The 13,594-nt window shown below is 37.6% G+C and overlaps 1 protein-coding gene across 1 annotated transcript in view; it reads right to left on the bottom strand.

The window, feature by feature from the left end:
* ADGRL3 (adhesion G protein-coupled receptor L3) overlaps positions 1-13,594 on the bottom strand; it is a 453,165-nt gene that overhangs the window by 358,525 nt on the left and 81,046 nt on the right. The window contains 1 exon segment of the mRNA XM_032213192.1: positions 5,634-5,877. Coding sequence (XP_032069083.1) covers positions 5,634-5,691 — 58 coding nt within the window. The 5' untranslated portion in view covers positions 5,692-5,877.

Here is a 13,594-nt window from a genome sequence, read left to right on the forward strand (position 1 = left end):
TATAAGACGCACCTTTTTGCCTCAAAAAAGAAGAGGATGAAAATCTGGGTGCGTCTTATACATCATTTTTTGCCTCCCGAGGCCCCGCCCCTTCACCAAAATGGCTGTGCATACCCTGTGGAGGCTTTTAGAGAGCTCCTGGGGGCTGGGGAGGGCAGAAATGAGCAACAAATGGACCATTTTTTGCCCCTCCAGCCCCCAGCAGCATTCTATAAGCCTCCATAAGGCTATGCATGCAATTTATTTGACAAAAACCCTGCCTATTTTTGTGAAAAATGGGCATTTTTTTGCTTTTTTTGCCCCCCTGGAGCACTCTGCAAGCCCCCCTCCCCCCAGGCTATTCGTGCTTTTTTTAAAAAGGGTCCGTTTTTGCAAAAAAAGGGTCATTTTTGGGAGGTTTGCAGAATGCAAAAACTTTTTCCCCCCTTTGGAAAGCTCTTTAACTGATTGATGAGAATTGATCAAGTGCTGTGCCAGCAGAGAGAGTTTTAGGTACTGCAGATTGTCAGCGATTTCCTTCTCCAGCCCAGGGATAAATACACCTAGAAACATCTACCTGTCTACCTACTCTCTCTCTCCCTACCTATCTACTGTATCTCTCTCTCTCTCTCTCTCTCTCTCTCTCTCTCTATCCCTCTCCCTACCAAACTACCTGCTTTCTCTCTCTCCCCCTATCTATTGTATTTCTCTCTCTCTCTCTTTCTATTTCTCTCTTTCTATCCCTCTACCTACCTGCCCACCTACACCCCCTCTCTCTCCCTCCCTACCTACTGTATTTCTCTATCTTTCTATTTCTCTCTCTCTCTCTCTCTCTCTCTTTATATACCTACCTACCTACCTAACTACTCTCTCTTCCTACCTACCTACTGTATTTCTCTCTCTTTCTCTCCCTCTCTATCCCTCTATCTACCTACCTACTCTTTTTTAAAAAATTGCCTCTTCAAAATCTTGGTGCATCTTATACTCTGGTGCATCTTATACTCCGAAAAATACAGTATTTAAATTCAACATGATTGCCCTTTTTAATAGTGCTGAATTTAAATATATGCAGAAATGATAATATTCATAAAAATGAACACCATCAAGAAATCCAAACTTGTATGTGTGTGTGTGTCGTCTGTCTGTCTGTCTGTCTGTCTGTCTGTCTGTCAGCTAATAATAATAGACATGGCATGTTTTGCAGATCATTTAAAAGACAGGATCAAAACACAAATATATGGGAATTCATCATTTTAAAGTATTCTGGAATGTTTTCAAGCTTTTTTTTGTAATAGCTTGCTTTAAAGATGCAGCTGATTTAATTAGTCAACTTGGAAAAAGCTTGCTTTTTTTTAAACAGGCCATAGTTTTTCCCCTTTCAAATGACCAAGTAGTTTTCTGAAAAGGTGAAAACCATTCTACCAATTCCTCATTTTAGGACTAACACATTTTTCAGAGTAGATTAGTCAAATGCAGGAATTAAAGTCAATGAAAAATGACTAATACAAATTACAAAAGCCCAAAGGTATTCTACCCAGGTTCAAATGATGGCCACTTATCCCTTCTAAAGTGATGGTTGAAATATACTGGTAGTGACACAGTGAATTAACTAACATTGTTGCTTTAGGCCATCCAGTCTAGATGTTCTTTTCCTCTAAAGAAACTGTGCTGCAAGTCTGTAACTTGATTGGAATGACATGATTTGATTGAGTCAACCATTCCCTTAGCCCTATCCATTGGTATCATTTAATTACAAGGGAGCAAAGTTCTCCCAGTCATCACAATGGAAGCTGAACAGCTGCCAAATTTTGACTTTTGGGGTGACAGCAAATGAAGAAAGGTAATAGAAGTCCTTGTGGCAACTGGACTGGGATTAGCAGCACTGTGTATGAAGTTGGTTGGTAGAATATGTACCCCCTTCTGGTCTCTTTTCCATCTGCATTCAGTGGACACCAAGTGAAAAAGTGGCAGAGCACCTAAGAGTTCTGCCTTGTTTAGAACTTTCCTTTAGAAGTAGGGAAACAAATGTTAACACTTTATTAAATCACTCAGTCCTATCTATTTATATGATACATTAAACAAGAAGTTTTAATTTAGCTCTAATCAACTACCTGGGATTAATTGACAGGTTATAGGTGAAATCCTTGACTCAGCTGGGTGGAAAAACCCCTTGACCTAGTTGTGTATGTCATATGAACAGACTTGTTTTCAGAGAACCAGCTGAGTTGAGTTGAGTTGATTATATTTCTATGCCATCCTATTCCCCGGAGGGACTCAGGGCGGCTCACAACCAAATCAAGGGGGGGGGGGGTACAAATAAGAAAAAAGAACACGAACAAAACAATACCACAATTTAAAACACTCAACAACCATACCATTCGAGGGGGGACAAAAACTCATTAGCTCCAGGCCTGTCGGAACAGCCAGGTTTTAAGGGCTTTGCGGAAGGCCTGGAGGGTGGTGAGGGTCCGAATCTCCACAGGGAGCTCGTTCCAAAGGGCCGGAGCAGCCACAGAGAAGGCCCTCCTCCGGGTGGTCGCCAGTCGGCATTGGCCAGTGGATGGAATTCGGAGGAGGCCTAATCTGTGGGATCTAATCGGTCTATTGGAGGTAATTGGCAGTAGGCGGTCTCTCAAGTACCCAGCTGTCAGCAATGACCAAGGTATGAAAGATAATAAAAAACCTACTAAATCAAGTTGTGAGCAACCCTTGTCCCCCAATATTCCTTCCTTCTTTTCTCCAACAGAATCATGTTTTTTGGAAGGAATCATTTAGGTCCCTGAGTTTTATGCTTGGTTAGAATAATAGAATAACAATAGTTGGAAGGGACCTTGGAGGCAGTGGTGGGATACGACCGGTATGCCCTGGTGCCTGCTGGGAGTACCAGGTACTGTTCCGGTATGGTGCTCCAGACGGCCCACCTGCCCGCCCCCTCTCCTTACCTCTATTTGAGCCAACAGGGGCATTTGTGCACGAGCATGGGGCATACAGCGCCTGCGCAACGCTCCGCTGAGCAGGTGAAGCCGGAACCCACCACTGCTTGGAGGTCATCTAGTCCAACCTCCTGCTTAGGCAGGAAACCATATAGCATTTCAGACAAATACTGTTTCTCTGTGACAAACTAGATGGAAATTTCCCTGAAAGATGACAGTTTAGCAAAGGAAAACCATCCCCAGTAATTTCTTCCATTATTCAACTTTATATGTTTTAATGACACAACTTTCATTCCAACATATAACTCCCATTATCCTTGTTGCCTTTCTTTATATTTCTTCCAGTTAAGTGCCCCTCCAAACCTGGATATAGTATCAGTCCAAGGCTGAATAAATGTCATACCGAAGCCCAGAGACAAGATATCAAGACCCACTTGAGTCCAATCCTTTATTTGCGTACACCTAATGAACTGAATGTTGCCAAGCAAAATCTATAATCTTCTTACCTACCAAATATATCCTGAGAGATTCTAGGGAGTGGCTACCCTGAACCTCTTCTCCCCACCCTCATCCAGCTACAGACTGTGCAGTCTCTTAATCTGGATCTCTTTTTGGGAAGGTTCTGCATTGTCAAAAATCTCCCCCATTGCTCCTGCAGGTGCACATTCCATCACAACATAATGGTCCTATTGTTGCTGAGTACCGGTCTGTTGAGATAAGGAGAAAGTCTCCCTTCTGACTCCAGTAGTCTCATGGGGTGGACCACATCTCAGGAAAATCCTCAAAATTTTCCAGGAGTAGAACAGAGACGGAAGGCAGGGCTTAGGGTAAAAAATATTCTAGGTTGCACACTAATTAACTTGTATGTCATGCCAGAGTCTATTAGAGTTTGCAACTGTATTTCTACCTGAGTTTGAAGAGTAACGTAAATGCCTAAATATTTGACTAAAGTTCCACATGTCTAGGATACACTTGATTTCTGAGTGCCCCTTGAAGTTAAGACTTGTTTGAGTGACACTTTTTCTGACAATCCATATATGGAATGTTGCAAAAAACCTCCACAAATACTTTAAGTCCTCCATTGACATCCAAACAGTCTGCATTAAATCAAGTCTGGGTACCAATGGAAGACTTACAATGAGAAACTGGTAGAAGGAGGAAGGAAACAATTATTCACTTTTCTTCTTCCCTCTTCCTACATCCTCACATAAGAGATATCAGAAGTAGAGGATAACTGCTGAATGCATTTCCTCATTATTACACCTGACAGTCCCTGTTTAAGCTGGTAAATGAAGCCTCTTTTTCATGCCAGGCAACATCCTAAACTAACTAACAGCTGAAAGTCAGTAATATTGCACTGCGTGCTACCTTATTGGAAGTGAAGTGTTTCACAGTTGGTGGTCACTTGCTTGACTAGATCATTAATATTAATTCTCAGGCAATAAGGCCGTTACTCAGTAATGAAGGTTTGTGGCTGCTGCAGCTGCTCTAGCAATGGCTGCCAGATTTTGGGTCAAGATTGTTATGGGACTTTGTGCTAGTGATAGTCAATTTTGTTCCACCTAATAGTTACCTGATTTATTTTGGAGTAAACTGATCTATCTGTATCACAAATTGATTCAAGGCATAGGCTCTTTTGTGACACTGAGAATATAGGTAGAAAAATATAGGTAGTAAAATTTTGCTTTCAGATTTCATGCCAAGCATGGCAATAAATCTGGTCTTTCCAGACGCTATGAAACTCACAGATGTGGCACAATCAGATTTACTGCGGATAAAGTACAAACCATATACACACAAAGTATCAAAACACAGAAACCTCTGACATATGTTTTCTACAAGGTTTAAATGTTACACCTTTCCCTCCTGCCTTTCAAGGCAATGGCCACTTTTCCATTATCATGGCCTTGAACCCCAGAGATATTTGCTCAAAATTTATATATCAGTTCCTCCTAGCCTGCTGGTTTCTGGCTCACCATTTTTAACACTTATAACTCTTATCAAGGAAGACAGGGATAAAATAAGATCTAATTAAATCCACATTTGCTGTAGTTTTAAATACATTCTAAATTCATAAATAAATAAGTTCTAAATTCATCTATTATTAGTTCCCTTGCCTCTACTTTACTAGTGAGTACAATTGATATATTCCCAATGGCAATCAGTTTCCCTGGGAAATAAGGCAAGACTTAAGCACAACAGAAGCATAGTAGATATTCAGTAGAAAAATTTATTCAAAGATAAGTATCCTGCCTATTTCAAAAGGAATATCAATCTCCTCAAAAAGTGGAATTGACAGCCTTGGGTACTCCTTGCTTTAGGTTACTAAATCTGCTCTGATCACAATTAACATTGCATAAACATCAGTTGCTCCTCCAGCTCTTTTTTTTAGTAGAAATAAAAAATCCTCCATAATGATTTACTTCTGGACATGCACTTTTCCTTTCTTCAGAAAAGAGCACTTGCTGTTATCAAGCAATATAGTATATTTAGATTAGATTAACATAATAACAGATTAGAAAGATATGCTTAACAAAATTAAAAAAAATTATCTGAAAATGTCCCCCCCTTTATTTAAAAAAATAAGTTTATTTCTCCCATTATTTTTAAGAAAATGGTAGCAAACTCTTTCCCACTTGTTGCAAATTGGAAGGTGCTGGAAATTTTCAGTCCCAGAAAACACTACATATCATTAAAACCAACATTATTTTATGTACTTACCATGGACTGTAGATACCAAGAGAATTGTGAAGAACAGCAGCAACTGTGATGACCACATGACTGTGGCCCAAAATATAAGGTTACTTCAACAGTGGAAGTTTTCAGAAGAAAAATATAAAGATTTCTCTCTGATGGTAATCCTCTCAAGGATATTCAATTTAATCGCAATTCAGTGAAGCAGGCGGAGAACACAATAAACTAGCTCTAAAACCAGCACCTTCGACAAATGTCCAAAACTCAAAACCTAGAAACAAAAATAAAAGTTACAATTAATTTAAAAAGTAAATGTTGCTATTCAGCTCAAAATAACCACTGTAACATTTGATTGAAAACTGTATCAAGAAGTCAAGAGCATATTTGGACATTTTGTCATTATTTTGTTTAAAACAAGAAATATGACAAGGTCAACAGTACTGTGCTGCTTTCATCATATATATGAATATACTGTATGTATATTCATATATATGATGAAAGCAGCACAGTACTTGATATTATGGGTTTGTATACATGTGATTTGTTGGAATTACTACAGCTTTTTGGCTGAAAAAGATTTGAGAACAGTCACGAATGAGAGAAATAGAGTACTTGGGAATAGGGTGAGGGAGTAATTAATTTAGGTATATGTAAATCACTTTCTGAAGTGATTATATTAAAATATTTTGAAGTAAATTCGGATTCTTAGCAACTATCAATATATTATGCTAATGATATAAGCTTTAGGGGGATCTTTAAACAGTCAATTCAAAATTGTACCAGTATGGACCAATATTAAATGTCAATTTTTAAACAGTCATCAGATTAAAGCGGTACTTTTGTTACTATTTTTTTTTTATTCTGCAGCTATTTATTTCATTCTCTCTCAGACAACTGTTACAATCAGCTACAAATTTATTTTAGGTTCTTTTTTATTCAACTATTATGGCGTGTGCCATTGTAAATCCAGACAGAGGTTATCAGCAGCAGAATGATTTCATCAGAAAGATCAAGTGATCATTGCAATGTTCCACCCTTATGCACAGTGCATTCAGAAAGTATTCAGACCTTTCACTTCTGTCAGTTTTGTTATGCTGCTGCCTGATTCTACAGTGGTTGAAATTCAGTGATGTCAAATTGTTACAATATATGACATGTCATGAGGTCTGTGCCATTTTGTACTTTTGACATGACATCACACTCAAGTTGTATAGGGCTGTTTGGCCCATAATGCATGTTTGTTACTAGCCTCCCTTATGGGGGTACCAATATTCAGAAAATTTGAAAAGTGCAGTGTTTTTCTCCTTTTCCTAATTTTATACCAGTGATTTTTATATAGAACATTGATGTAACATTTTTCAATACTGCCTCGATGAAGACATAAAGCTGTGATTTTTTTTTTGTGGTTTTTGATAGTTGACAACCACACCAGAATAAACCTGTGCAAAATTATCACTAGCCTTCTTCAAAAATATGTATTTGATTTCAATAATTTCAAAGGAACAGACATGATAAGTGAATGGGCAATAAAACAACAATATCAAAAGGAACAAAATGCAGCATGAATAACCAATCAAGTCAGTCCCGATCCCTGGTGACTGCATTTTTGGGAGCTGTTTGTCCTTACCTGCTTCCTAGGGCTGGCAAGAAGGACTGGCCAAAGGTCACCTAACTAGCTTTGTACCTAAGGTGTAACGAGAACCAGATGCCTCAGTTTCTAGACCAGTGTTTCTCAACCTTGGCCACTTGAAGATGTCCGGACTTCAACTCCCAGAATTCCCCAGCCAGCGAATGCTGGGGAATTCTGGGAGTTGAAGTCCGGACATCTTCAAGTGGCCAAGGTTGAGAAACACAGTTCTAGACTGTTGCCTTAACCGCTACACTAAATTGTCTCTCCTCCTAAACCTTTATCTACTTTTTATTCAGCACCACACCCTTGGTAGTTGATGGTTTTTTTAAAAAAATACCCTACAGATCACTTTCAAAAAAAGTGTCGTAATCAAGCTGGCTCGGCACACAAGTGTTTGCCTTCTCTTATGACTTTGCAATCCTTGATGAAGGTTATAAAATATTCCAAAAGAAAGAGAACTTGTGTAGTTAGAAGTAGAAACTTTAATTTAAAAAATAGCTGTGAAACATTTTAAATTACTATTATGACAATATTCTGGCATAAAGTCCTACATAAATTTGGCTGTGACAGCAAAATGAATCCTACAAAAACTACCCCTTGATGTTATGTCAAGAAAAGAATTGCTTTCTTCTCTTGTCACTTTTGTTCATAATATCTGTAACAGCTTTGGGGAAAAAAAGTCAAAAAACCAAAGAAAATAATTCCCTGTGGGGGAATTTCATATTCAGATAAAAGATCAACAGCAGAGACACAAATCAATTTTCTCAGATAGAAAATATCACTGCAGACTAAGTAGAAGAGACATGTTCAGGATGGAAAGGTATAATGTTAGATTAGAAAAACTTTTAAGTTGTGAAACTATCTGTTTTCCCAGCAAGGCTGGCCCAGGTTTCCCAAACTCAGGATTTTATAAGAAAGAAATGTTGATCCAACATCTCTAATCCAGCAGACCTTAAAATTTCTCTTTCATGAAAATGAAAACTTTTCATTTTCTTCCTAAATATGATGCAGATCAATGGGATAGTTCTAAGATCACACATACTGTAATAGGAAGGCAATTTACAATAAGGAACTGATTACATTTTTTTCCAAATGTTGGAATAGCTTTTCACCTTTTTCTAATTTGGTCCATTTTAAACTATGAAAAAGAAAGAGCTGTCTGCACACTATCCTTGATTAAAAATACATTATAGTCTTCAACACTGCAGCCAAGACTCATCTATTATCTGATCTCTTTACATAATGGGATCTTCTGAGAAAAATGTTATTTGATGACTTTACATCCAAATTTCCCGAGAAGAAAAACCAGAAAATGAAGCTATAATTTTTTTAATAACCTGAATAAAGAAATAAATGGGTGGTGCACAAAAAATATTATATTAATCACGGCAATGTAATAATGTTCACGGCTAACAATCTTCCTGGGTAATTATCAGCTTTTAATCACAATATCTGGGAAAATCATATGCTTACAATAAGGAAATTAAAATGTTTGGAGCCATTGGGAAACTTGGGGGACTATTTAAATGTTAAAATAGTTGCTGAATCTGCTTTAGGCTTTTGGGAATCATCCTAAAATGTCAGTATTTGCTTCGTGTGTATTTGTTAAGTAATGTAATTTCTTAGGAAATGTAATTGACTTCTATCATAAAGCTACAAGACCAATTCACCAATTGTTTTCTAATTCAGTATGCTTCTTACAAGGGCCACTTCAACATTTGCCATGAATAACCAACAAACAATAGATTAATTCAGCTTCCTTACATTTGGAAAAACTTTTAAAACTTTACATTTTTTTAAAAAATTGGGCAATCTGCATTGTTCTAGGTGAATTTATTGCACTCAACCATTCCTTCCTCTGTATTTTAAGACTTTTTTTAAAAAAACGTTCTAACTTTTTGCAGTTTTCCACTATGATATAGTTAAGATGTATAAACTTCCTTTTGGAATGAGCCCTGTGTCAAAGTGAGTTTCCAACGTGTTCCAATTTGCAGCAAACTATTTTCCAAGCCAAACTTTGGTGTAAATACCTGCTCTCTACAAGTAATGCCAGCTACTTTTGAACGCCTGGTAGTTCTATGCTTTCCCTCCCAACTAGCCATTCCCAGTATAGGTTTTATTTTAGTCCTGTACATTTTATCTTATGTAAACCTCTGAAAAAGTCATTTTAGTTGTCTCCAAGTTTTTTACCCAATGTAGTTTTAATAATCCTTGAAGTTAAGCCTATCTACTCTTTTTATCCTTTTTATTTTTCTTTTAACACTCTACTGTTATAATCCATAGCAAAGTGATAGCAAACCATCCTTTGAAGTAATAATAAACCCATGCTTTCATTCTAGGGATATTATACTGTATCTTGTGTATAGGCAGATCACACTGGTGTTGAAAAACTGTAGAAGTGCAAAAACTGAAAAGGAGATATTAAAAATAATGAAGCCCACTGGTTTATCCATTTATTCATAAGTTAATCAAACCCTTTTAAAAGTTTGAAAGCATTTATACACTTATCTGGCAATAAGATTAATTGAAAGTAATATTTGCTTCTCTGCCTACACATGAAAGATTGGGCAAAAAGTGGCATATGATTAGGACTGGGCACCTTTTACTCTGTCTCAGTGTGAGAAACCTGTTCCCTCTGTTATGCCCTAACACTAGCAACTTCAGGCTGGTGCAGACATACCCTCTTCTATGTGGTGCCTAGGCACTCCCTTCCAGGGCCATTCTGTTGTGGGGTATCAGAAAGTATAATTCCCTGAAACAAGCCCCGCATGAAATATACCCTGTATGCCATCAGCCCACAAAAGATCTGTTCCACGGGATTCTTTCAAAGCAGCAATGCTTTAGAGTTGTGTGGACAAGCCCACCCCTCCTTTGCCCCATGAGTGGATTGAGGATTTCAAAAGAGCACTGAACCAGAGGTCAAAAGTAATTTAGTTGTTTGATGAGCATGTTCTGGATGATAGTTAGCTTTCTTTTATACAAAGCCCATCAGAATGAAAGCCTATAGGGGAACAAATTTCTTATACCCCAGAAAGGATTTCACCACAGAACTTTCCTGGAGATTCAAGATAGACTTTTAAACTTCTGAAAAATCTGTCCTTTATTTTTAACAAAATAAAATTAGGGTTAAGTATTAAGGTAATAAATATAGGGAACGATAATATGATTCACAGCATTCCGACAGGAAAAATCTGGTGAAGAAATTGTTTTAGTGTTTTCTTATTTCTTCACTCTTATCTAGTGGTCATACCAAGTTTGCAGCTAGCTCTGGCAACTTGTACTCAAAAATATATTTTATTGGACTTCCTGGGGGCGTGGCCTGTTGCCGAGGAGGGCTCCACCGAGCTCCTCAGAGATCTGGTTTGTATATCTAAATAAGATCATAGATAGCACCCCTTTTTGGCTAAGAAAGGGGCAGGGAGGATAGCTCCGTAGGCTAGGGTCTATTCGTAAGCCACAGCCTTTTTCTTTTTTTGGCTGTGGAAAGAGATTAGATCCAGCCGAAGCGGAGCTTTTATCTCCAGCCATTTCTTCTCAGCTGCCTTTTTTTTTTGGCAGCCCCAGACAGGCTAGCCCCCCCCAGGACAAAACAAAGTTTTTTCAAGCTAGAATTGATACGGGAGGGTACCACCCCTGTGAGATTTATGCTTTTATTACTATCTTAAATACCAGCACCATTCGTCTTAGAGACTTCTTTGTCTAAATAGACCTCAAAATGGCGATTTCTCTCCGTGGATGATTACTGGATGTACTTAGCCGGGTTTATCTTCCTGCAGACCGCTCCTTAACAAAATAAACTCTCAAAATAAACTGGCCATGTGGCTGCAAGATGGAGGGGGTAGCCCCTCCTCCCTCGGAGAAGCAGAAAAACGGAGATCGAGAATTTAGACACTTCAAAATGCTTGCTAAAATTGAGGACTGAATGGGGGTTTGAGACCTCTCTCCGGTAGAAAAAGCGGACTAATTTTTATCAGAAGGGAAAGCTGGGTGAAACTACTTTGAGCTAGATTCTAAATTAACGTTAGCATAAATTTGATAGTGGTAAACATCAGGCAAGCAAGGGATGAGGGTAAAATTTACGTTGTTTAAAGCTTATTAGAACAGAAAGCCGGTTGGGATTATCTTAAGATAAATGTAAAAAGAATGCGGAATGATTTATGTTGTTTAAACTTTGTTAGATGGGACTATTTTAAAATAGAAGGTTAACTGACTCTTGCTGAAAGTATTATTTGAATATGATCCATGCTATTTAACTTTTATTTGAAGGGAAAGTTGGTTGAAATCGCTCTGAGTTACATTTTAAACAAATGCTAGTATAAATTTGATAGTGGTAAATATCAGACAAGTAAGGGATGAGGGTAAAATGCATGTGGAATGAACTACGTTATTTGTGGTAAACATCAGACAAGCAAGGGATGAGGGTAAAATTTACGTTGTTTAAAGCTTATTAGAACAGAAAGCCGCTTGGGATTATCTTAAGATAAGTGTAAAAAGAATGCGGAATGATTTATGTTGTTTAAACTTTGTTAGAAGGGACTACCTTAAAATAGAAGGTTAACTGACTCTTGCTGAAAGTATTATTTGAATATGTGGAATGATCCATGCTACTTAAATCGCTCTGAGTTATATTTTAAACAAATGCTAGTATAAATTTGATAGTGGTAAATATCAGACAAGTGAGGGATGAGGGTAAAATGCATGTGGAATGAACTAAGTTATTTAAATCCTATTAGAAGAGGAAGTCGGTTGGAATTATCTTAAGATAGAAATTGATTCCTGTGTAAAGTAATATCTGATCTACGCTGCTTAACTTTACTAAGAAGGGGAAGTTTGGTTAGATTATTTTGAATTACTGTTTGAAAAGGGGGTAAAGAAAGATCATTTACGCTGTTTAAATTTTACTAGAAGGGAAAGTTTGATTACTTGTCTGTAAAGTTATATTTGAATATATGGCATGAACCACGTTGCTTAAATTTTATTGGAAGGGATCATGAGGTTTAGGAAGAGGAACGGGAGAATCTACAGAAGGTTGGGGTAAATAGCAAAGAAGTAAGAGACGAGAATAAAATATAGATAGAATGATTTATACTATTTAAGCATAGATAAAGATGGGGGGCTGAGATCAACGCAAAGAGTGGTTTCTTTTTTTTCTTTTTTTTCTTTTCTCTTTTCTTTTCTCCTTTTTTTTTTCTCTGCTTTTTTTTTCTTTTGATATATTACTTTTATTTTTTAATCCATATGTATACAAGATATTTTAGACAGAAGGTAGTGCCAGGTGTGGGCCCTGGGAAGTCGGGAGGATTAGGGATGGGGATTGTGGGGGGTGGGGTGGGGGGGTGTTAACATAGTCTTAATAAGAACAAGAATGTATTTATATACGGTGGTTCTTTTTTTTCTTTTATTTTTTTTTCCTTGGTTCATTTTACTTTTATCAGATCAAACAACACTCGAATAAAGGCATACACCAAGGAGGGAGGTAGAGGGAAAGAAGAGGGAGGAGTAAGGAAGGAGTAAGGGGAATGTAAGGAGGGTGTCCGGGGAGTAAGGGGAGAAGGAAGGTTTGAGGGGAAAGGGAAGTAGGAGGGGAGTGTTAGAGGGAGAAAGGAAAGTTGGAGGGGGTAGATGGGGTGTATGGAGGATGAAAGGGTTAGGTGGGGTTGTGAATGATGAGTTGTGTTTCCTTTTTACTTGTTCGTTTTATTCCCTTTTTCTTTTTTTTTCTTTTCTTAAATACCCTGTATATAAATGATTGCAAATGGAATGTGAAAATTGAATAAAATATATTTAAAATATATATATATATATATATTATTCATATTTCTTTCTTCCCCCTTCCAAGTGAATATAAGTTATCACTCATCAACTCATGCCCTGACTCATTTTTTTTGAAAAAAAATCAGAAATGAAGTTTTAGTTTAGCTAAACCTGTATGTAAATGTCTTGCTAGCTCCTTATTGATCCTTGTACTCTCTCATCCTGCTTTCTCCCCAATTTTTAATCTATTTTAAAATTTTAGATGGACACCTATATGATATAAAACAAACCTAGGCAACCAACAAATACAAAAATAAAACATATGATTAAGACTCTTGTGTTGCCATAACCCCATCCTCTCAAAAACACTTCCTTCCCATTCTGGCCCAACACCCCCAAACTGCACAATGTTGCATTTTGGACCAGTTGAAATTTCTAAATGATCTTCAAGACCAACCCCATGTAGTACTGCAGTAGTCCAAATAAGGAATAGACATCAGTAGGGCTTCTCAGTCCAAGTACAGGTGCAATTTGTACAAAATATGAATTTGTCAAAGCCGTACCCCTTCCAACCACAGATGCTCTCTGTTTCTCTAGCAGGAGT

The sequence above is a fragment of the Thamnophis elegans genome, chromosome 3 (genome assembly GCF_009769535.1).
Source record: "Thamnophis elegans isolate rThaEle1 chromosome 3, rThaEle1.pri, whole genome shotgun sequence".
In the NCBI taxonomy this organism is placed as follows: Eukaryota; Metazoa; Chordata; class Lepidosauria; order Squamata; family Colubridae; genus Thamnophis; species Thamnophis elegans.